The sequence below is a fragment of the Anolis sagrei genome, chromosome 2 (genome assembly GCF_037176765.1).
Source record: "Anolis sagrei isolate rAnoSag1 chromosome 2, rAnoSag1.mat, whole genome shotgun sequence".
Classification (NCBI taxonomy): domain Eukaryota; kingdom Metazoa; phylum Chordata; class Lepidosauria; order Squamata; family Dactyloidae; genus Anolis; species Anolis sagrei.
Window position 1 is genome coordinate 168,282,622 of NC_090022.1, and position 23,312 is coordinate 168,305,933.

General features: G+C 40.4%; 1 protein-coding gene across 1 annotated transcript in view; it reads left to right on the forward strand.

The window, feature by feature from the left end:
• The window catches only part of LOC132767969 (ovostatin-like), an 85,235-nt gene that overhangs the window by 13,050 nt on the left and 48,873 nt on the right, over positions 1-23,312 (forward strand). Inside the window, exons 7-15 of the mRNA XM_067464075.1 lie at positions 5,081-5,165; positions 8,492-8,603; positions 13,501-13,615; positions 14,827-14,936; positions 16,434-16,592; positions 19,138-19,380; positions 20,200-20,257; positions 20,918-21,063; positions 21,874-22,023. Of these exons, the coding sequence (XP_067320176.1) occupies positions 5,081-5,165; positions 8,492-8,603; positions 13,501-13,615; positions 14,827-14,936; positions 16,434-16,592; positions 19,138-19,380; positions 20,200-20,257; positions 20,918-21,063; positions 21,874-22,023 (1,178 nt within the window). The remainder of the gene's footprint in view (positions 1-5,080; positions 5,166-8,491; positions 8,604-13,500; positions 13,616-14,826; positions 14,937-16,433; positions 16,593-19,137; positions 19,381-20,199; positions 20,258-20,917; positions 21,064-21,873; positions 22,024-23,312) is intronic.

The following is a 23,312-nucleotide window of genomic DNA, read 5'->3' on the forward strand; positions in this document are numbered from 1 at the left end:
TAAAAACAAAAAGGGTGAAATAACACTAAGAAACACATGACTTTCCACTTTTTAGTGGTTTTGAGTTCCCATTAGCCCTATTAATTTATTATTTATTATTATTTAAAGCATTTCTATTCTGTCCTTCTCACTCCAGAGGGGACTCAGGGCGGAGCACAACATACAAATGGCAAACATTCAATGCCGGGACATAAATAAATTATATGTATACATAAACATTTAAAACATTTGTCTCAACATTAAAATCCACTGCTTAAACCATCTCGATTAACCACATTGAATCTAGTTGGCATGGTAAGGTTTCCTATTGCTGCTTTATTGCACTGTCCCCAAAGCCTGATCCCACAGCCAACTTTTGGACAGGAGGGAGGGGGTTGATCTAATTTCACCAGGAAAGGAGTTCCATAGCCAAGGGGCAATCACTGAGAAGGCCCTGTCTCTTGTCCCCGCCAATCGTGCCTGTGACAGTGGCAGGGCGGAGAGCAGGGCCTCCCCAGAGGATCTTAATCTCTGTGATGGTTCATAGAGGAAGATGCGTTCGGACAGGTAAATTGGGCCGAGGCCGTTTAGGGCTTTATAGGCCAAAGCCAGCACTTTGAAACAACCCCGACCAAATAAGGATGTGGGAAGTAGTGGTAACTCATTAATATCTGGTAAAGCAAAGGTGACTGCATCTCCATATATGAACCCACATGATCCCTTCGATCATCCGGAGAGGCCCTGCTCTCGATCCCACCAGCCTCGCAGGTGCGATTGGTGGGGATGAGAGAGAGGGCCTTTTCGGTGGTGGCCCCTCGACTCTGGAACTCACTCTCTAAAGACATCAGACAGGCCCCAACTCTGGCAGTCTTCAGGAGGAGCTTGAAGACATGGCTGTTCCAGTGTGCCTTCCCGGAATAATGATCCCATAGCACTTTGTCCTCCAAAGCACTTTACATTTCTTTAGGTCTGCTCGTATGCCCTTCCACAAACATCACTATCTCTTTTTCATCCATGTCCCAGCATCACTTCCAATTTTAATTCTACATTTGGCCTTCCCACTGTTTTTAATTGTGTGCTGTCTTATTGATAATGTTGTATATTTTATTGTCTATGTTTTTATTTCATTTATTTGTATTGTTGTTTTATTGCTTGTATTGTTGTATTTGGGCTCGGCCTCATGTAAGCCGCACTTGGGGAGATGGTAGCGGGGTACAAATAAAGTGTTATTGTTGTTATTATTAGAAAACTGAAAGCTAAAATTTACGGGGGGGGGGGGGGGGCGGCTCAGGAAAGTATTTTGAATGAGAAAAGATTTTATCATTTTGTTAAAAGCCATCAGGGAAAGGCCAGGGCAAGCTTCTCTTCAGGAAATTACACAGGAAATATCATCCTATAGCCTTCAGACAGATAAAGATGGGGAATGAAAGTGGATGAGTTGGCACAGCTTGGAATAGTTCCTTTCTTTTTTTTTTTTTTTTTTGCATCCGTTCCCAGAATGCCTGAGCCAGCTAGCTAGAACATTCTTGGTATTGCATCCCCCCCCCCCCCCCGAAAAAAAAGCACTATCTGGGGCATTCCAAGCCTTGCAGTACAAAAAGGGATTTGTTATCTCCTGATTGAAGAGTGGGGTGAGCCAGCTGCAAGGGAGCTATGAGAAGCATGTGGATTATATGTATGCCACCAGGCCTGTAGCGAGGGGGTGGTTTTAGGGGTTCAACCCCCCCCGAAATGTTTCAGAATTTTTTTAAAAACCTGGTTTACTCATGAATTTTAATTGGTTAACCAAATCCCCATGCTAAGTCTATGAGATGCAAAAAATTAAGAGTCCCCCCAGAACTGTAAGCACTATCTCAAGCAAATATTGACCATGTATTCACACTGTCATTACTTGCAGCAATAGCCGATGTAGTGAAGCAACCAAGTTGGGGGTGTGTGTGTTGAATGCTCTCATTAAGGAGGCCAGACTTGGTGGAGGTGGTTGACAGGGGTGGAGCTGCAGGCTATTGAAGGTTGCTCTGCCCCCTGCTGTGCTCTTTGCTTCAGTGAGAGCTAGGAGGCAGGTTTCAACCCCCCCACCCCGAAATTTTCAACCCTCCCCAAAATTTTCAAACCCCCCCCCCTGAAATTTTCAACCCCCCCCCCCAAATTGTCAACCCTCCCCGAAATTTTTTTCTGGCTACAGCCCTGTATGCCACCATATATTCTCCTTGTGGCAGAAAGGAAGGATAAACAAACATTTTAAGAAATAAAGATTCAAGAACTTTATTGCAAAGCAAATATAACTTTGAGCATGCCATATGATTGCCCTCCACACTTTCTTTGAGTCAAGGCATAGAGGACCCCTCTGAAACTGAGGAACTCATAATTTTTAAAAGTACCGTATATACCTCAACATAAGCCGGGTTTTCAGCCCTTTTTGGGGGCTGAAAAAGCTTTGCTCAGCCTATAATGGGGTCAAGGCTCCAATGCCGCCCTCACTGTTATGCTGTTTTCAGCCATTGCTTGCAATATATGATATATTTATCTCTCCTCTTCTCCTACCTTAACAGTGTGTTCTGTTTTTTGAAAATGTTTTGAAAAGGGAAAGGAGGGGGAGCTTGTAAATGATATACAGATTTTTTCCCCTAGAAATCTTTGCAAGCCCTGAGTTATCTGTATATATCTGTATGCTTAGACTACTGCAACGCTCTCTACGTGGGGTTGCCTTTGAAGACTGCCCGGAAGCTGCAGCAAGTCCAACGCGCGGCAGCCAGATTACTAACGGGGGCTGGGTACAGGGAGCACACCGCTCCGCTGTTACGCCAGCTCCACTGGCTGCCAATTAGCTTCCGAGCACAATTCAAAGTGCTGGTGTTGACCTATAAAGCCCTCAACGACTCCGGCCCTGTTTACCTCTCCGAACGTATTCTCCCCTACGAACCATCAAGATTATTAAGATCATCTGGAGAGGCCCTGCTCTCGGTCCCACCGGCCTCACAAGTGCACCTGGTGGGGACGAGGGACAGGGCCTTCTCAGTGGTGGCCCCGCGACTCTGGAACTCTCTCCCTCTGGAGGCCAGAACCGCCCCATCCATCCTAACATTTAGGAAACAGGTGAAGACGTGGCTGTGGAGTCAGGCCTTTGATGAATGAAACAACACCATAGGACCCTGGATGGAAGTTGAGGTAGATCTATCTTAATAGGACGACTGACCACTGTAGTTTTATATATAGTGTTTTTAAAGTTGTTTTTGTAATTGTGATATATGATATTTTAATGAGTGTATATGTTTTTATGGCTGGAAACCGGGCTGAGTCTCTCAATGAGGTTGAGAAGCTCGGTATAGAAAACTGTGAAATAAATAAATAAATAAATATGCATATTCATCTTCATATATGCATTTTCCCTGAAATCTTTTGCAAGCCTGATTTCTGTGTATCTAATTGTATTAACTTTATATGTTAATTTTTGTTCCCTTGGAAGTGCTCATTGGCCTTTGCAAGCCAGATATATATATGTATGTGTGTATACACACACACACATATACATTTTATAAAAGCATTTCCCCCTGAAATATTTGTTAATCTCTCCTACAGTTATATAAGTATTTCCCTCTGCAAGCCTTTGCAATCCCTGGGCACCTAAATATCTCTATCTATCTATCTATTAATTTTATATATGAATTTTTGCAACATATGTTTGCAGGTCTTTGCAAATCCTATATACATATAAATACCTAGAGACTTCCATGTACCTGTATATCTATATCTATATGTAGACATTATTTTTATATATGAATTTTCCCCTCACATGTTTGCAAATCTCCACAAATCCTATATAGATATAGATATTGAGGTACCTATATATTGAGGTACCTATATATCTGTATATATGTGTGTGTGTGTGTATAAACCCCCCTAACAGATGGCCATCCAGCATCCGTTTAAAAGCCTCCATAGAAGGAGTCTCCACCACACTTCAGGGTAGAGAGTTCCACTGCTGAACAGCCCTTCTCACAGTCAGAAAGTTCTTGTTCAGGTGGAATCTCCTTTCTTTCCTGTAATTTGAAGCCATTGATTCATTGCGTCCTAGTCTCCAGGGAAGCAGAAAACAAGCTTGCTCCCTCCTCCCTGTGACTTCCTCTCACATATTTATATATGGTTATCATGTCTCTTCTCTGTCTTCTCTTCTGAAGGCTAAACATGGCCAGCTCTTTCAGCCGCTCCTCATAGGGCTTGTTCTCCTGACCCTGGATCATTTGAGTCGCCCAGATCCCAGTAAGGTGGCCTTCTGCAGCTGGCAGATGGTAATCTTGTCAGCGTCGATTGTGTTTAAGTGCAGGCCAAGGTCTTTAGGCACTGCACCCAGTGTGCCCATCACCACTGGGACCACCTTGACTGGCTTGTGCCAGAGTCTTTGCTGTTCGATCTTTAAATCCTCATATCGTGTCAGCTTTTCCAGTTGTTTCTCTTCAACCTGCTGTCACCTGGGATTGCAACATTGACAATCCATACTTTGTTTTTTAACACAATTGTGAAGTCAGGAGTATTGTGCCCCATAACTCCGTCTGTCTGAATTCGGAAGTCCCAAAGTAGCAGGAATATTGCATTCAAAGCACCCCTGACAGATGGCCATCTAGCCTCTGTTTAAAAACCTCTAAAGAAGGAGCCTCCACCACACTCCAGGGCAGAAAGTTCCACTGCTGAACGGCTCTCACAGTCAGGAAGTTCTTCCTCATGTTCAGATGGAATCTCCTTTCTTGTAGTTTGAAGCCATTGTTCTGCATCCTAGTCTCCAGGGAAGCAGAAAACAAGCTTGCTCCCTCCTCCCTGTGACTTCCTCTCACATTCTTTGACTTGCTACATCTTGGTCTTATCTCACAGCTTCAGAAAAAAAAAACCCTAAAATTTATAAAAACACATATTCAGATCACAGAGCAATAATGAATGTCCTAAAAATGCGTCAAAATTCTAGTCTGGAGGCAAAGATTGCAACATTTCATGGAGTATCTGCTCCCGCCTTTACTTTTTCTGTCCTGCAAAATCACCAAAATGTTCAAAATTGCAGACTTGAAACCGTGACAAAGCATACAAATGATTTTTCCTTTTCCTTCTCCAGTACTACCAAAGTTTGATGGTACAATCAGTGCACCAAAAACAGTCTCTGTGGAGAATCAAGATTTTGCAGTGAAGGTGTGCAGTGTGTAAGTATTGTCCTTATTTGTTAGGAACAGTCCCTATTATTCAGTCCCTGTGTCATCCTATTTTTGCAGTTGTTTTTTAATTGTTCCTCTTTCTCTCTGCTCATTCCATTTTCTCCTTTAATCTACATCAGTAGTTCTCAACCTTCCGAATGCCATGACCCCTTAATACGGTTCCTCATGTTGTGGTGACCCTCAACCATAAAATTATTTTTGTTGCTATTTAATAACTGTAATTTTGCTACTGTTATGAATCATAATGTAAATATCTGATCTGTAGGCTGGAATTTCATTCACTGGCCCAAATTTGGCACCAATATGCCCAAATTTGAATACTGGTGGGGTTCGGGGATTGATTTTGTCATTTGGGAGTTGTAGTTGCTGGGATTTATAGTTCACCTACAATCAAAGAGCATTCTGAACTCCACCAACGATGGAATTGAACCAAACTTGGCCCACAGAACTCCCATGATCAACAGAAAATACTGGGAGACTTTGGTGGGCACTGACCTTGAGTTTTGGAGTTGTAGTTCACCTACATCCAAAGAGCACTGTGGACTCAGACAATGAAGGATCTGGACCAAACTTGGCACAAATACTCCATATGCCCAAATGGGAACACTGGGGGAGTTTAGGGAAAATAGACCTTGACATTTGGGAGTTGCCATTGCTGGGATTTATAGTTCACCTACAATCAAAGAGCATTCTGAACCCCAGCAATGATAGAATTGGGCCAAAATTCCCACACAGAATCCCCATGACTGACAGAAAACACTGTTTTCTGATGGTCTTTGATGACCCCTCTGAAACCCCCTCGCGACCCCCCTAGGGGTCCCGACCCCCAGGTTGAGAAACACTGGTCTACATCTTACATTAATTGCTGCAAACTGAATTCAAAAGTAATTTGCTTTCAGTTTATTCAGTTGAGAGTTGGGAAAGGAAAATAGCGGGCAGAATCTTCCCAGGTGGCTCAGACAAAAGTAAACTGCTGCAGATGATCTGGTCTTTCACCAAGTTGACCACACTCTAATGTTGCTTGGCCACCCATGTCCCGGTTTTCATCCATAAATAGTACTAGACACAAGAGCTCAAGCAAGACTTTGTAAGGACATAAGGGAGTGACATGAAAAGAAAGGGAAAATAAAATAAATGGTGATGGAAACATTTCATGCAATTTCAGGGTCAAGACCCGATAACCAAAGGTGGAGGCTTATATCATCAATGGGCAGATCCTAGCAAAATAATATGTGTACATAAGTGCGAGTTAAACAATTTAAATTTTATGGACTACTTTCTGAATAACTACTACATTCAAAATATAAAGGACCAGGGGGCCTAGTTTGGAATAGGCTGTGTTGCTGTGTGCCTTCAAGTCATTTCTACCTTACAACAACCACAAGGCACACCTACCACAGGGTTTTGAGACAATATTTGTAGAGTGAATTGGGTTGCCTTTGCTTTCCACCGAGGCTGAAAGAGTATGACTTGCTGGGTTTCCACAGCTGAGTAAGCATTCAACCATGGTCTACAGTGTTATTGTCTGACATGCAAATCACTGTGCTTTGTTGGCTCTCAATATAGGCTAGCACTGCTAATTTTATTATGAGATATACCCTCATAGCTATGTATGAGAGGAATGGCATGACAGAGACCTCCATACTTTTGTGCATTAGCAGCTAGAGCAGTTACTCCCACTCCAAACAGAATGAGCATGCTGTATACAACACATATAGAGATGTCCAGGCCTTGTGCTTGTAGCAGTGGAACTCTAAACAATGATATTTAGACAATTCCATGTGGTTTTATTTCCACAGGCACCAGAAACAAATTTCTGCCCACTGACTACAGACGTTTCTCTCTTTCTTGAGAACTTGCTGTGGAAATTCAGTTCATGGGCAAGCACTTGTCCAAAGACTGCTAGTTCCAGTCTACCCATTCTCTATAGCAGGGGTCCTCAAAGGCCCAAGGGCCATACGACCCTCCAAGGTCATTTACCCGGTCCTCGCTCAGGGTCAACCTAAGTCTGAAACGACTTGAAAGCACACAACAACAACAATAGCTCTATCTCATCAGCCAAAAGCAGGCCCACAATTCTCATTGAAATACTAATATGTTTATATTTGTTAAAATTGTTCTTCATTTTAATTATTGTATTGTTTTTAAGTGTTTTTTGCACTACAAATAAGATATGTGCTGTTGGAACACAGATGCCTTATTTATTTATTTATTTATTTATTTTATTTGCTTTATTTCTATACCGCATTTTTCAGCCCTTAACAGGCGACTCAATGCGGTTTAAAGGGCCAGACTAAGAGTTAGTTCCAAAACAGAGTTAAACAAAAGGAAAAGACTCACAGACACTTAACTCAATGACTCTGGTCAAAACTCAAAGGTAGAACCAGTCCTGGTTTCAAAAGGTTAACCAAAGTAATAATCCAGATTATCTGGAGAAAAGAACCGGGTTAAACAAAGTACTCCGGAAGTCACACAAAATGGCACAGCATGCAAATGGTTAACAAAACCTGTGGCAGAATCCACCAACATAGGAATTAGTCTTAAATTTAATATAATTTTAAATCCATTAAACATATGAAATTAGTAGGGCTGGGCGGTTTTGTTCGTTAATTTCGTAATTCGTTATTAATTCGTTATTTTTTTATAACGAAGCGATATTGAACCATTCAGGAGCAACTAAAAAACGAAACGAATTTTTCCAATTTGTTTCGTAATTGTTTCGAAATTGTTTCGTTATTATTTCATTATTATTTCCGTATGTCTGGTGCAAGTTTTATAGTCGTTGTTTGTTTTATCAGTGATAAAAAAAAATTATCACAGCAACAGTCAACAACAGAGGGAGAGGGAAGCTTCAGAAGTTCCCCCTGTCCCATTTGGAGGGTTTTTTAGCATATTGCGCAATCGCGTCCGCCATTAACGAATCGATTCGTTATTGTTTCGAAATTGTTTCATAATTTCCAAAATTTCGTAAATATCTAACTTTTTAAAAGAAAAATTTCGGAATTCTTTTAAAGAACAAAACGCAAAAACCCCCTAAAAACGAATCGAGTTTAGAAACAATTTTTTCCGTGGTTGGACAGCCCTAGAAATTAGAGATCCACCTTTAATTACAGAGGATAGAGAAGTCACACAGAAAATAATATTATCAGAATTGAATTCACATCATTGTGGCTGAATACAAAAGAAAATGTAACTTTTCTGGAAAAAATCCATATATCAAACACATCTGTAGATCTGAATGGTCTACTTATCATTTCCAGTTATAGTCTGCATTTGAGTCTCTCTTTCCCTAAATATGTTTTTTTCTCCACCAGTTACACCTATGGGCAGCCTGTGGAGGGAAGAGTTCAGCTCAGCGTGTGCAGAAATCTCAATTTTTATGGAAGTTGTAGAAGGGATCCTCTCTGTGTGTCTGTTAATAAGGAGGTAAGATAACATCCTTCCTTATCCTTCGTTATGTTTTATTTTCTTCCAAAGATTTCTTCTTTCTTCTCCTCAGCCCTTTCCTCCATGACCCGCTGAACTTTTCCATGGCCATATTATGGGTGCACCAGGCCCGTAGCCAGGATTTCGTTTCGGGGAGGGGGGGGGGCTAAAAAAATTTCAGGGGGGGTTTCGGGGGGGCTGAGTTTCGGGGGGGGGGGTGAGTCTGAGCGAAAGAGGGTCTAGCCTAGCCAACCTTTTGTATTGTTACCCCAATACCCCCATGCATATGGGATATATTGAGTATGGTGATCAGATCATGATATGAATAAACATAACAGTTTAAATAATGCACCAGTAAGGCCTTTTCGCGAACCACCATGAGAATTTCGGGGGGAGCTGAAGCCCCCCAAGCCCCCCCCCCCCCCCCGGCTACATGCCTGGGGTGCACTCAATCCTACCTACAGTGAACTTCCTCTGCATTTGTCAAGTGCAATGTTATTACGACCTCATCACATTTCCAAAAATGAGTGTCCTGGGATGCTTAGAGCCTTATTTGAGGTTGAAACACCATGGTCCCCAAAACACGATGTCATGTGACTTCCAACTGTGTTTCCCCCCCCCCCCCCATAAAAAAAACTGGGGTGAAAGCATCGTCAAACACTTTCTCTGCAACATGGAAGATTTCCTGTGTTGTGTTAGCTTCAATGGAGCCAGCAAACTTCTGCACTATTTGGGCAATGCTGCCCCAAAGCACGGTAAAACAGCACTGGGGGAGGGGGTCTCTCCCATGTGTTATGAATAACTTTAAAGCATAGGTTCTTTTTATTATAATTTTCCAGAATAAGAAAGGGTATCAAAACTTTTACAGAACAACATTTAGATAAAGAACTACATTGGATTCACAAACCTACAGTTACATTGGCTAACAATGGCATTTTTACTCAACATTCATCTTCACAAAAACATTCATCCATCACCATGCATACATCACCATTTCCCCATTCTTCCTCCGTGAAGAACACCTCTTAGGCCAGACGGCCTCTTTGCAAATCTGCCAACGCATAGTTCAATAACTTTCCAAATGCTTCTAAAATTCCAAAATGCCAAAATGCATCATCTCCCTAAGAACATGACTCCAAATTCACACTCCTTTCTCTTCCCTTGAGAAAAGGAGGCAAAGTGACCAAACTACATTCTATTACAGATATTACTCCCAAAGTACATACAACACCTCTCCATAGAGCATGGAGGGTAGACCAGACTCCTCCAGTCTGCCACAATTTTTGATGTTGATTCCATCTCAGTTTTTCCCACAGATGTTGACTCTTCTTAACTGGTATTGATAAATGCAAGCAGCTCTGTGTTGACTTCCTTAACATAAGGAATCTTGTAAACATTTCCTTAACTTAAAAGAGCCATTGTCTTTGACTAATGTAAGCAAGTTGTTTTTCCCCAAACGTTCAACAGTTAATAATTTGACACAGTTCTTATCAATGTCAGCAGTTCAGCAACTTTGAATTACAGTTCAGCAAGCAGGCAGTTAGTCATTACAGGCTTTAATATTTTTGAATGGTGTCTTCAAAATTATTAGCTTTCATTAATTCATTCCTTTCATTCAGTTTCATTCAAGCCATATATCATATTTTATCATGACACATTTATTATTTATTTATTTATTACTGGTACTTTTACCCCGCCCTTCTCAACCCCCGGAGGGGGACTCAGGGCGGCTTACAAAGAAGGCAGAATTCGATGCCTATACATAATAATACATAGTATACAAAAATATAAAAACAATATACAAAATGTAATTAAAACGATTATCACAATAAAACATCAACAACTGGTACCTAGGACATTGTATAAACATCATATAAAAACATCATATAAAAGTCATTCTTATATCAGCGTTTCGTTTCCAGAGTTCCACTTGACCAATCCGTTAGTCAATTTCCTAGCCATCAATGGAGTTCTTCTTTATTTACTCACTTGTCCAAATGCCTGGTCCCAGATCCATGTTTTTAGTTTTTTCCTGAAAGAAAGGAGCGTGGTTGCAGATCTGATTTCCCCGGGCAGAGAATTCCATAGGCGGGGGGCCACCACCGAGAAGGCCCTGCTCCCCGTCCCCGCCAATCTCACCTGTGATAGAGGCGGGGTCGAGAGCAGGACCTCCCCAGAAGATCTTAGGCTCCGGGGTGGGACATAGAGGGAGATCCGTTCGGACAGATACACTGGGCCGGAGCCGTATAGGGTGTGATAAGGTCACGACTCAGTTCAGAAAACGATGCTCTCAAACTTTATTTTAGACAGCAGAATTACAATGGATGTAGTCAGATCTGACGAATAGTAACCGAACAGTATATTTATAGGTAACGTAATTCAAATAACACATGGGTTTTCACCACATTTATGCACATTTAGAATAATGTTTCATTAGCCTATTTTTCAGCCTATTTTCTTATTACAGTGATATTGAGATTATACTAGCAATGCACCAGCTACATAATAAATCTCCCAGGCCTAATTAATCATTCTTAGCTATTCAAACAAGGAATATCAGCATGTTCAAAGCATGGCAACATCCATTATCCAGTATATGTATGCCCAGGCATGTAGCCAGGGGGGGAGGGGCTCGAGGGGCTTCAGCCCCCCCCCCCCCGCCGAAATTCTGATGGTGGTTCGCGAAAAGGCCTTACTGGTGCATTATTTAAGCTGTTATGTTTATTCATATCATGATCTGATCATCATACTCAATATATCCCATATGCATGGGGGTATTGGGGTAATGATACAAAAGGTTTGCTAGGCTAGACCCTCTTTCACTCAGACTCAGCCCCCCCCGAAACTCAGCCCCCCCTGAGCCCCCCCCCCCGAAAAAATTCAGCCCCCCCCCCCCCGCCCCCCGAAATGAAATGGCTATGGGCCTGCATATGCCTATCTGTATACATATATGAGAAAGTATATAAATGAATAATTGGCAGGCATGCATACATGATATGCCTCAAGTAAATATGACAGGCCTTTTTCCTGTCATTTCCTCCATGCTGCCACTGAGCATAGTCCAGCAATATACTTTTTCTTATTTAAGAGATTGAAACGGAGGTATAGAACACAGCTTCTCAAACTTTTTCCTCTCGTGGACCATTTTCTCCCAATACACTTTTATGCAGCCCCAGGTATATAGGTATATAAAATTGGTATACAAATCAAACATTCACTGATAATAAATTATAAAGAAATTATTTGGTATACATATACATTTACTTTGCATATGAATGAGATGGATATGCTTGTTTATTATTCAATAAAGAATTAAATCTTGGCTGAATATTTGATATTTATTTTCCTTCCCATTTTAGCAGTCATCTTATTGTTTTAGGTCTTTGCTTTCAACTTGATTTTTACTATGTGCTCTTTTTATTTTACTGGTGATTTTATCTTGTTTTCCTTATATGCTATTTATTTCTGTGCCATTGTTGGGCAATTGAAAATAAAGTGCTGTGTATATGCATGTATTTTCAATTGCCCAACAATGGCACAGAAATAAATAGCATATAAGGAAAATGTATATGCATGTACGGGAGCCCCCGGTGGCGCAGTGAGCACTGAGTTGCTGAGCTTGTTGATCGAAAGGTCTCAGGTTCGATTCCGGGGAGCGGCGTGAGCTTCCGCTGTCAGCCCTAGCTTCTGCCAACCTAGCAGTTCGAAAACAGGCAAATGTGAGTAGATCAATAGGTACCGCTCCGGCGGGAAGGTAATGGCGCTCCATGCAGTCATGCCGGCCACATGACCTTGGAGATGTCTATGGACAACGCTGGCTCTTCGGCTTAGAAATGGAGATGAGCACCACACCCCAGAGTCAGACATGACTGGACTTAATGTCAGGGGACTACCTTTACCTTATATGCATGTATAAGTCAATAGCAGGTTTTAGAACCAAAATTATGGATTTTGGTATGACTCGTAGGTTGAGAGTCATTTCACAGAGAGCACAGAGGACTAGATGCCTCGAGCCACCTCGGTCACCCAGGCATCTTTAAAAGCCAGAAGCAGAGCCATGGCAAAGACAGTAGAGAGGGTCTGTAAGCATTTGCAGTATAGTTTATTTTGCCCAGGGGCACTCTTGAGATGCTCTTGGGGGAAAATAGACCTTGACATATGCGAGTGGTAGTTACTGGGATGTATAGTTCACCTACAATCAAAGAGCATTCTGAACTCCACCAGTGATGGAATTGAACCAAATATGACACACAGAACTCCCATGATGAACAGAAAATATATATCAGTGATTGGTTGGGGGGGGGGGGCAAAATACTGTTTGCTTACCATTGAAAATTACCTAGGGTCACCTCTGCATGAACAGAAGGAAAACTGAGGGAATTGTCTTATTCTATTCCCTCTCATCGAGATCCATCTTCTGGGATGGCCAGCCATCCCATGTTCTTTCCCTGACATGGTCTGTCTTTCCTCCACTTTGCCCCATTTGGAGTTGGGTAGCACCTATGTGCTGCAGATACGGAGCCCCACAGAGTCCCACCAGACGTGTCCTTACATGATATGATGGCCTCTTTGGGACTTCTGTTGGGTTCCATTTCTGAAGCGCATGCAAATGGAGCCCAGAATCTGTGGAATGAGGTCCTAGGTACAACATTTACTCATGGATTCTTTGGCCCAGAATTTTGGGCTTGATTTTTTGACTAGAATTTCTAGATTTATACTTGAGTATCTTGGGAAAGTAAGTATGTAAACAAACAAACAAACAAGCTATCCTATTCCAACCAGAACTCTCCTTTGGAGAAGACAATTGAGTTTAAAATAATAGGGATTGGATCCAAGCAGTAGGCATACAACATTTTATTTCTGCTCACATTGGATTTGTTCACTATTTTTCTATCAGTTGGGTAAAGATGGCTGCTTTTCCCACATCTTCAACTCAAAGACCTTTGAGCTTAATCGTTCGGGATATTGGATGAACCTTGATGTCAAAGCCACAATCACTGAGAAAGGAACAGGTAAACCCTTAGGCTTAATCAAGAAGGAGGGGACTGGGAAGATGTGAAACTGGGAGACATCTAAAATCTATTGGGAAGGGCCTTCTCTCCGTCCCACCACCCGCTCAGGCGTGGTTGGTAGGAACACTGGAGATGGTTTTTCAGTGGCTGCTCCCAGATAGAAGACTTTCTAGCAGCAGGCATCTGGGGAAGGATAATGGGTTGGCTTTGGGGAGGTTGGGTGGGGTTGAGGAGCAGGACTGTGAGTTTTAAAGCCTATTTAAGTGTATTTATTGTAGTTTAATCTAGTTTTTTATCACATGGTTACTATTTAATTGCTTTTTTAACTTTTGTATTGTGTTTTTAAAACTTGACTAAGTGTGGGATTGTTAGCTGCCTTGAGTCCCCACAGGAGAAAGGCAGGTAGTAAATAATAATAATAAAATAATAAGGGACGACATTTATTTATTTATTTATTTATTATTTACCTTACTTATATACCGCTGTTCTCAGCCCGAAGGCGACTCACAGCGGTTCACAACAAATAAGAACAGCAAAAATTCAGTGCTACAGTATAAAAACAATTAACAGCCTAACACATTACACAATTAATAAACAATTACTACAATAACCATTCACTGTCGTCTCATCATCAAAAACATGATCCAGATTCGTCATCCATTGTTCCATTCCAGTGTTCATTAACCAGCCATTGCACTAATTATTCAAACGCCTGCTCAAACAGCCAGGTCTTCACTTTTTTGCGGAATACCATTAGAGATGGTGCTAGTCTAATGTCCATAGGAAGGGCGTTCCACAGCCGAGGAGCCACCACCGAGAAGGCCCTATCTCTCGTCCCCGCCAGCTGTGCTTGAGAAGCAGGCGGGATCGAAAGCAGGGCCTCCTCGGAAGATCTCAAAGTCCTGGTGGGTTCATAGGCAGAGATGCGGTTGGATAGGTAGCTTGGGCAGGAACTGTTTAGGGCTTTAAAGGCCTCGTGAAGTGACTGATTTTGAGATTCAGTGTGGTCATAGCTTGGCTTTTCCTCTTTGATTGCAGATTTTTATCCCTTTTCTCATCCTATTATCATTATCTGCACACTATAACACAAGGGGTTATAACTAACTCACTAACTAATTAAAGATAGATCTCTAATTTCATATGTTTAATGGATTTAAAATTATATTAAATGTAAGACTAATTCCTATTTATGTTGGTGGATTTTGCCACAGGAATACAGATTGATAGGTCAGCCACCATTTCAATTTCTCGAACACTGGCATCTGTGAGTTTTGAAAATATGGACCAATACTATAGAAGGGGACTTTCATATTGTGGACAGGTAAAATAAGAAGCCAAGTATATTTTGTTTGAAATGCTTGTATTGAAATGCATGCCAATACATTTCACTTTTCTTTTTTTTTGGACTGCTAAGAGGAAGCTTGAAACAAAATAGAGATGGAGGCAGTACTTCACACGAGAACCAAACTTGTTTCTAGAAGACTGGCACATTTTCCCGATCTCTTTTATATGCCCCATCATATCTGAAGTAAATTTGATAAAGTCTGGGCCCTTCCAGATAGAACTTTAAAAGCATGACTTCTCGTGATAAAGGACTTTGGGTTTTGTTAGTTGTTGCCACCTTCACTTCTTTTTATAGCCTGTGTCTAGCAATTCCTTCAATCTGCACTTGACCTCTTTCAAATGGTGGTCTTTTTAAAACCAAGGTTTAGTTTTGATGAAGCAGCCTCCTGCTTTTAGGGTTACAGTGCTATAGTGCAACAATGTCATTTTACCAATCCCTGATGCAATTAAACTCTCAAAAGTATGCAATAGTAGGTCCTACATGTTTGCTATGGTTAGGGTTACAGGTTCCCCACAAACGTGGAGAAAACATAAATTAAAAAACCTGTTTTATTTTTTTTATTTTTTTATTTCAGGCTTTTATATCCCGTCCTATCTCAACCTCCGAAGAGGGACTCAGGAAGAGGGACTTTTAACTGAAGGAATACTTCTGTAGGCAACTCTAGATCCTTCAGTGTGATTTTGTGGTCAGCTTCTGCTGAATATTGACTATTGTATCTCACTGGAAGATTTACAAATGTCTAGAAAACTGTTTTCTCCAGGAATTTCTAAGTTCTCCAGAGTGGTGTTGACCACAGAGTCCTGCTGGAGGACCTATAGATTCTTAGAGATGACATATCAATAAAATCTGTGAATAATCAAATCCCAAACATTTGGACTTGCAAGGCTGGCTGTATTTAAAAACAAGGAAGAAAGGCATTTTAATGTGCTGGTATGTCTTGAAATTAAGAAGAGATACACTCAAAGATGGGAATTTTGTGGTATGTGGTGCCAGGTAGTGTTTGTAAATACGGTAATTCAGGATAATATGAATAGCCCTTGGAGATTTAAAAAAGAGAGATCCACAGAAAGAAATACATATTTGTTCAATCTGAAGGAGCTCATTGTAACACAGTGGCTAGCAATGTAAGCTAGATCAAATCCCATCATGACTACATTCTAATGTAGTGCTTTGGAAAACCGTGTATATTTTTCTACCTAATTTTCCTCTTGCAATATGTGGATAATAATATGAATCTTTATTGTAAGGATAGCTAACATGAAGCACGTGGACTACTTTGAGCATTTGAGATGTACTGTATAAATATTTAAATTAATTTGGAGTTTCCATTATGTGTTAAACATCTGAGGAACTTCTGGGAAGACAAAAGTGTTGCTAGCAAGCAAAGGAAATATCATGGGATATCTAATGATAAAGTTCTGCTCAATAAAAAAACGGCTTCTGAAAGTGTCCAGGGTTTTCTTTTAATTTCAGATCAAACTGCTTGATGTAAATGACTCACCTATTGAAAATGAGAGTGTCCAACTACTCCTCAGTGACAAGAATGTGGGCAATTACAGCACCAGTGCAAGTGGCACAGCTCAGTTTTGCATTGAAACCTCGGACATCTTGAGCCCTGATTTCTCTCTCAGAGTAAGTTGTCAATAGAGTCAAGGTAGAAAGAAAACCTGGCTGCTCCAATCCTGAGTGTCAGCGGAGCAGGTCCTTTCCCATGATTTCAAAACTGCACTTTTAAGACTGTAATAGCATTCCAGTGATGGTGCATGTTTGCAATTGAGTCCAACCTGATCCTTCTTGCAAAACTTTGCATTATTGAAAACTATAACAAATAAAAAAGGAAGAATTTCAAATTACATATTTTATTTTAAATTAGTGCAAAACAGAAAAACAAATTAAATTAATACGAGGAATGGTTAATTTCATGAAAACTGAGAAAAGGTTTGATTTGCTCCACTGTAATATAAGAGATTGGATAATTGTATCTCAAAAATGCTTTATTTGTGTATTCCTACAAGGCAGAAGTTGTACTAGATGCCCTTTAAAAAAATTTAACATTTCTTCTTCCCTGAATATTTTTATATTCCAGATATCTCTCTCCCAAGAGTCCTTTTTTCCTTAGGAAGATATTGGGGCTTTAAAAATATAGTCAAATAAGAGTGTCCCCAAAATGTATATACTCTTAACATCTTATAATTCTTGACTTATTTTTTGTAGTAAAGGTAAAAGTTTCCCCTTGACATTGAGTCTAGTTGAGTGAGACTCTGGAGGGTGGTGCTCATCTCCATTTCTAAGACAAAGAGCTGGTGCTGTCCATAGACGTCTCCTAGGTCATGTGGTTAGCATGAATGCATGGAGTGCTGTTACCTTCCCGCCAAAATGGTACCTATTGATCTACTCACATTTGCATGTTTTCGAACTGCTAGGTTGGCAGAAGCTGGGGCTAAGAGCAGGAACTCATCCCGCTCCCTGGATTTGAACCGCCAACCTTCCAGTCAGCAAGTTCTGCAGCTCAGTGGTTTGACCTGCTATGCTACCGCAACCCCTATTTTTATTTTTGGATATTTTTCAAAACATAACAGAGAACAATAGCAGAGAAGTGGCATGAAATTATAAGTGAAATATTAAGTGAGGCTTGAAACTTTGTGCTTCAACAGTTTAAGCAGAACATTGCTTCATAGGGTTCACAATCTGAACATCTTACATAAAACTGTAATTTAAGATGGAATGTGTAACTGATTAAATTATTATTACAACATTTATTATTCAATATAAATGTATTTTCCAACTTTCAAATAATTAACATTATCTACTATGAGTTATTAAAGGGTGTATACCTTTTCTTTTTTCTTTTTTCTTTTCTTTTCTTTTTTTTTTTTTTTGCATACCCTGTATAATATGTAAGCTAGACTGATAGCAGGAACTAGAACTATATTCCAGAAATATTTTACAGCACATTTCTGTGCATTTATACTAAACTGCATTGATTATAGTGCAGGATTGTGAAGGACCCTCTATTTTATCAGATTTCTCCAATTACCATTAACATTTATGTAAGTAAAAGACGTGCACACAATTCAATTAGCAGTGTCAAGGAAAACAAACTGAAGATATTCATTTTTACAAAAATAAAAAATAAAGTGGTCAAGATTTACTTTTTTGTCCTTTCCTCAGTGGGATTTACTCTCAGGGATATTATGTACAGATTGAGTATCTCTTATCCAAAATCCATGTGGGAGAAGTGTTCCATATTTTGGATTTTTTGGAATTTGTAATTCCAAATATGCATAATGAAATATCTTGGAGATGGGACCCAAGCCCATCTCCAAGATGGGCTTGGGTCTGCCCTGAACTCCCTTCGGGGTGAACCGCCCTAAGTCCCTTTCAGGGTTAAGAAGGGCGGTATGCAAATACCAATAATAATAATAATAATAATAATAATAATAATAATAATATTTATTTATACCCTGCCACCATCTCCCCAGAGGGGATTGGGGGCGGCCAACATGAGGCCAAGCCCAAAAATACAATACAGCAAAATAAAATACAAAGGAACAAAAATTACATCAAAATAAGATGCATGAAGTAACAAAATAAAATAAACAGTTACAAAATAACATAATGAAAAGATAGAACACAATGGGCGGACCAAATGCACAGAATAAAAATGATAAAACCCTCGATGAGACAGTAGTGGGAAACTGTATTTTTAGGGAGGAGCTCATAAGGGACGAACAGTGGGGTTAGGCAAATAAATAAGCCTAAATGCAAAATTCATTAATTTTTCATACAGACCTTCTACATGTAGGCTGAAAGTAATTGTATGTACAATACTTGAATAAGTTTGTGCATAAAATAAAGTTTGTGTACATGAAATATCAGAGAAAGCAAAAGTGTCCCTATCTCAGCAGTCCATGTGGATACTTTTTAAATTTTTAATTATTTCAGATTCAAAATTCAAAATTCTATATAGGGGGTGCTCAATCTGTATACGATTCCAGTCAGAATTAAACTATTTAAGAACAATTCTGTTTACAGATCGCAATGCAAAGGTTGTGACATTCTATTGCTTATTGGTTCAGATTTGTCTGATTTCTTTCATAGAAATAATGTGAGTTTGCACTGATTTGTACAGGGCATTGCAAAATGCATATATACATCTTCTCTTCTGTGTCTACAGCTAATATATAAACCAAATGAAAATTGCAACAGTGATGGCTGGATATTGCCGAACTATCCAGAAGCCTATTATTCAGTCCAGCGCTTCTATTCAAGGACAGGCAGTTTTGTGAAAATACATCAGGCATCAAAAGACCTCTCTTGTGGCCAGACCAGAGAAATCAAAGTGTCCTATGTCTTCAACAACATAAAGAGCAACTCTAAAAACCTAAAGCCACGGACCACAGCAACCTTCTTCTATTTGGTAAGTAGCAAATCCCCAACATGGAACACTTGGCAGAAAGCTCAAGGGAGAACCATCTAGCTTCCAAAAGCAAAATTGGTACATTGGCCACATCATGAGAAGAAAGGAAAGTTTAGAGAAGACAATGATACTGGGGGAAATGGAAGAAGAACGAGGGGCCGACCAAGGGCAAGGTGGATGGATGGTATCCTTGAAGTGACTGGCTTGACTCTGAAGGAGCTGGGGGTGGTGATGGCCAACAGGGAGCTCTGGAGTGGGCTGGTCCATGAAGTCATGAAGAGTCGGAAGCGACTGAATGAATAAACAACAACATGTTCTGTTGTCTAAAAGAAGACCCAAGGAACCTAGTAAAACTAGAATTCATTCTTGGGTAGAAAAATGTGGGGTTTTCACAATGTGCAGTTCCTTCAATGAATTTGACACACAGCCTTCCACCAAGATTATAATTGACACATGCCCGTTAATAGTTTAAAGCAATGGAATGAGCTTGTTCAATAACGTAATACATTTCAAGATCGTCAAAGACAGCAGTACTTGAATTTTGTAATAATATGAGAACAGACTGCAACTACTTTGAGTTAAATACTTCAGGATTCTGTATGTGTGCAAACACATAGTCATTATTTTCTTTTATTTTTTATAAACAGAACCAGAGCAAAAAAAAACCCAAACCCTTAGATGCTGGCTATCTTAAAAGCTTCCAGTACTGAGCATTCATTATATGACATTCTCCCATGAAATAATTTGATGAATAGAACCTCTTAGTGTACTACTGATGATTTTCCTCACTGCTCTTGTTTTCTCTCTTGGTGTTCATAGGTACTTGTGAAGAATAAGATTGTCCATTATGGGGAACACACTGTCTCCTTCCGTACTGGTGAGTAAATAATGCTGCACTGGAATTTGGACATTGATCCTATACTCACAAAGCTGGATGTAAGCTCCTAGGAAATCAGTGGGATTTCTATAGGACATTGCTTAGTGTGTGGCCTTAAGATATAGATTTTTCGTGAGCATGATCTCTCAAAAACTCAACTTCTTTCCTCCATAGCCTTGCATAGTGGTCTCTGTTGACAAGTTGCTTATAAGACTACAGCCACTGTGAACTAACCTTCTTTCCCCTATAGCAGTAGTTCTCAACCTGGGGTCCCCAGATGTTTTTGGCCTTCAACTCCCAGAAATCCTAACAGCTGGTAAACTGGCTGGGATTGCTGGGAGTTGTAGGCCAAAAACATCTGGGGACCCCAGGTTGAGAACCATTGCCCTATAGGATATCTTTGACAGTGGAGTCTCCTTCTCTACAGGTTTTATAACAGAGGCTGGATGGCCATCTGTCAGGATGGCAAAAAGTGGGACTAGATGGCTCTCGTGGTCTCTGCAAATGCTTATGGTATATGAATTATATGAATATATCTTGCTTAATGACCACACAGAAATGTAGTTCAAGATGTGAATAGGCTGTGGGAAACCCTGCTATCGGTCTTGCCTTTTGGAAGGCTCCTGCCTGCTTTTCTCTCAATGTTTTCTGTAACTTCAGCTTCCGTGGGATCCTTCAACATCCGGCTTGCTGTTGATCCAAACTTGGCCCCAGTTGCCACACTGGTAGTCTACAGCCTGCACCCTGAAAAGGAAGTTGTGGCTGACATTGCCAGATTCCAGATAGAGAAGTGCTTTAAAAATAAGGTAAGATAACAAGAAAAGCAGCACAAAAGGGGAGTTAAATGTGAAATTAATTGCACAGGTTTTTACTATGGAAATAGCAGTTGTAGGAATGGAATGAGGTATTAGGTAGAAAGATGTTGGACTGAAAGTGCATCTACACTGGAGAATTAATGAGGTTTGACATCACCATGGCTCAAGGCCATTGAGTCATGAGAATTGTGGTTTGGTGGAGCACCTGCCCTCTTTGGTCATGAGGGCTAAAGATCTTGTAAAACTACAACTCCCATGATTCCACAATATTGGGTCATGACAGTTAAAGTGGTGTTGAAATACATTAATAGTGTAGTGTAGATTCAAGCCCCCACTCCGTGATGTAATTTACTAGGTGATTTTGGATAGTTACTCTCTCTGAGCTCCACTTATATTACAAACTTATTGTAGGCAGATAAATGAAGTGTAGGGCCACATCTGATGGAAGCCAACCATAAAATTGGACTGGAAGGTCTAGAGATTTCTAGAGAGAGCATTTTAATCAAATCAGTGAATAATCAAATCCGCAAAATTTAATCTCACAAATGTGAAGGGTTAACTATATAAAAAAATCCGAAGTGTAAAAGGAAACATGAACTTTGTGGCCCTTTAGCCTGGAGGAATTTGAACATCAGACATTACTGTAGAATCTGGGATCAAAAATGGGTGGACACTTTGCTATGCTGTCATTCGGAAAGTCTGAAATAGAGAGAAATGTGTGTGTTTGCGTCATCCAGAAATCTGTTGGAATTCTAAAGCAAAACAAGATTAGTCGTTTTAGTGTTTCCTGCTCACTTCTAGGTCAAGCTTGAGTTCTCTAAGAAACAAGCCCTCCCAGCTTCAAACGTCAGCCTCCATATTGAAGCTGCCGCCAACTCCTACTGTGCCCTGCGTGCCGTGGACCAGAGTGTCCTCCTCTTGAGACCAGAGCGAGAATTATCAGCAGAAAGTGTAAGTGGGTAACCTTTTGATGCATATTAATCTTTGTTCTGCACTCAGTGTGATTAACAAAACAATGGAGCTGCTTTTCCAGGAGTGACTTCCCTATTCATCTTCCACCCCATGAAGGAGTCAAGCCTCATCCACCAGACCAAGCATGTCATTAGCTCTAGAAAAGGAACTTCTGTATAGTGCTCAGCTCAGTCTGGTTATTTACTTGCTTTGTATTCTCACAAGCACCTGATATACTCATTTATAAGTTAGAGATATTTGATTCAAAACATCAACTCCCCAAATTGAGGCGATTTACCTATGGGTCAGCATGAGTAAAGTACCTTAACTTGTAGGTAAGGAACCATCCCCTTCCTTGAGCAGCATGGTGAAAGTTAAGCATTTAGTCTACCCATGGAGTGCTGGGCAGTAATTTCCAAAAAGAAAAAAAGCACTCAAAGGGTAAAGCAGCAACGACAGCATTGGCAGCAGTTCAGCAAAGCAGAGGCTTCTAATGTCAGCAGTAGAGCGACTGAGCTTATGCAATTCAGGAGAAGAGTCAAGCTTAAAAGTGAAAAAAAAAAAACCACACACACTTTATTCAAAGAACTCAATTTCTAGATAGGAATGTTAACAAAGCATAGCTATTTAATTACCTAATTCATAGCAGACATGAATCTCTCTACACTCACAGGAGAAGAACAAAAAATGAAGAGCCAGGAGCTTGCCATGTGCTCAGAGAAAGCAGCATGTTCCTGAGAAATATCAGTCTAACCAGCAAGGTGATGGGAGGAGAGAAAGAAAGACAGACAGACAAAAAAAGCCATTGGGGAAGGGCTTTTCCCTGCCAATTAACTCATCTGCCTAAGTCCTTGATGAGGACTACGACCTTGTGCAGAAATGGTTGAGTTCCAACAGGGAAAACCTAAAAGAAATACTGAGCTCCTCTGTTGTCTTTTCCGGGGCTCTACTTCTGACCTCTTTGAATGGATGGGAAAATGATAATAATAGCCAGAGGCAGGTGACATTGGTACAATCCACTCTGCAGAATGAGCCCTGGCTTATTCATGGGTCATATCAAAATCTTTTTTTTTTTTTGCTTTGTCTTATACATGAGGTTAAATTATACATAAGTATATACGGTAGTTATATGCCAAAGGGTTGACCAAGAAGCTATAGTAAAGAGGATGGTTTTCAAAAGTCATATGTAATTCTAGGGTAGTAATGTTGCATAAAATAAGAATTAAAATTCAGTTCTATGCTGATCTGTTTCAGTGAACCTAGTAAACTCCATAGGCTGTATTATTTGT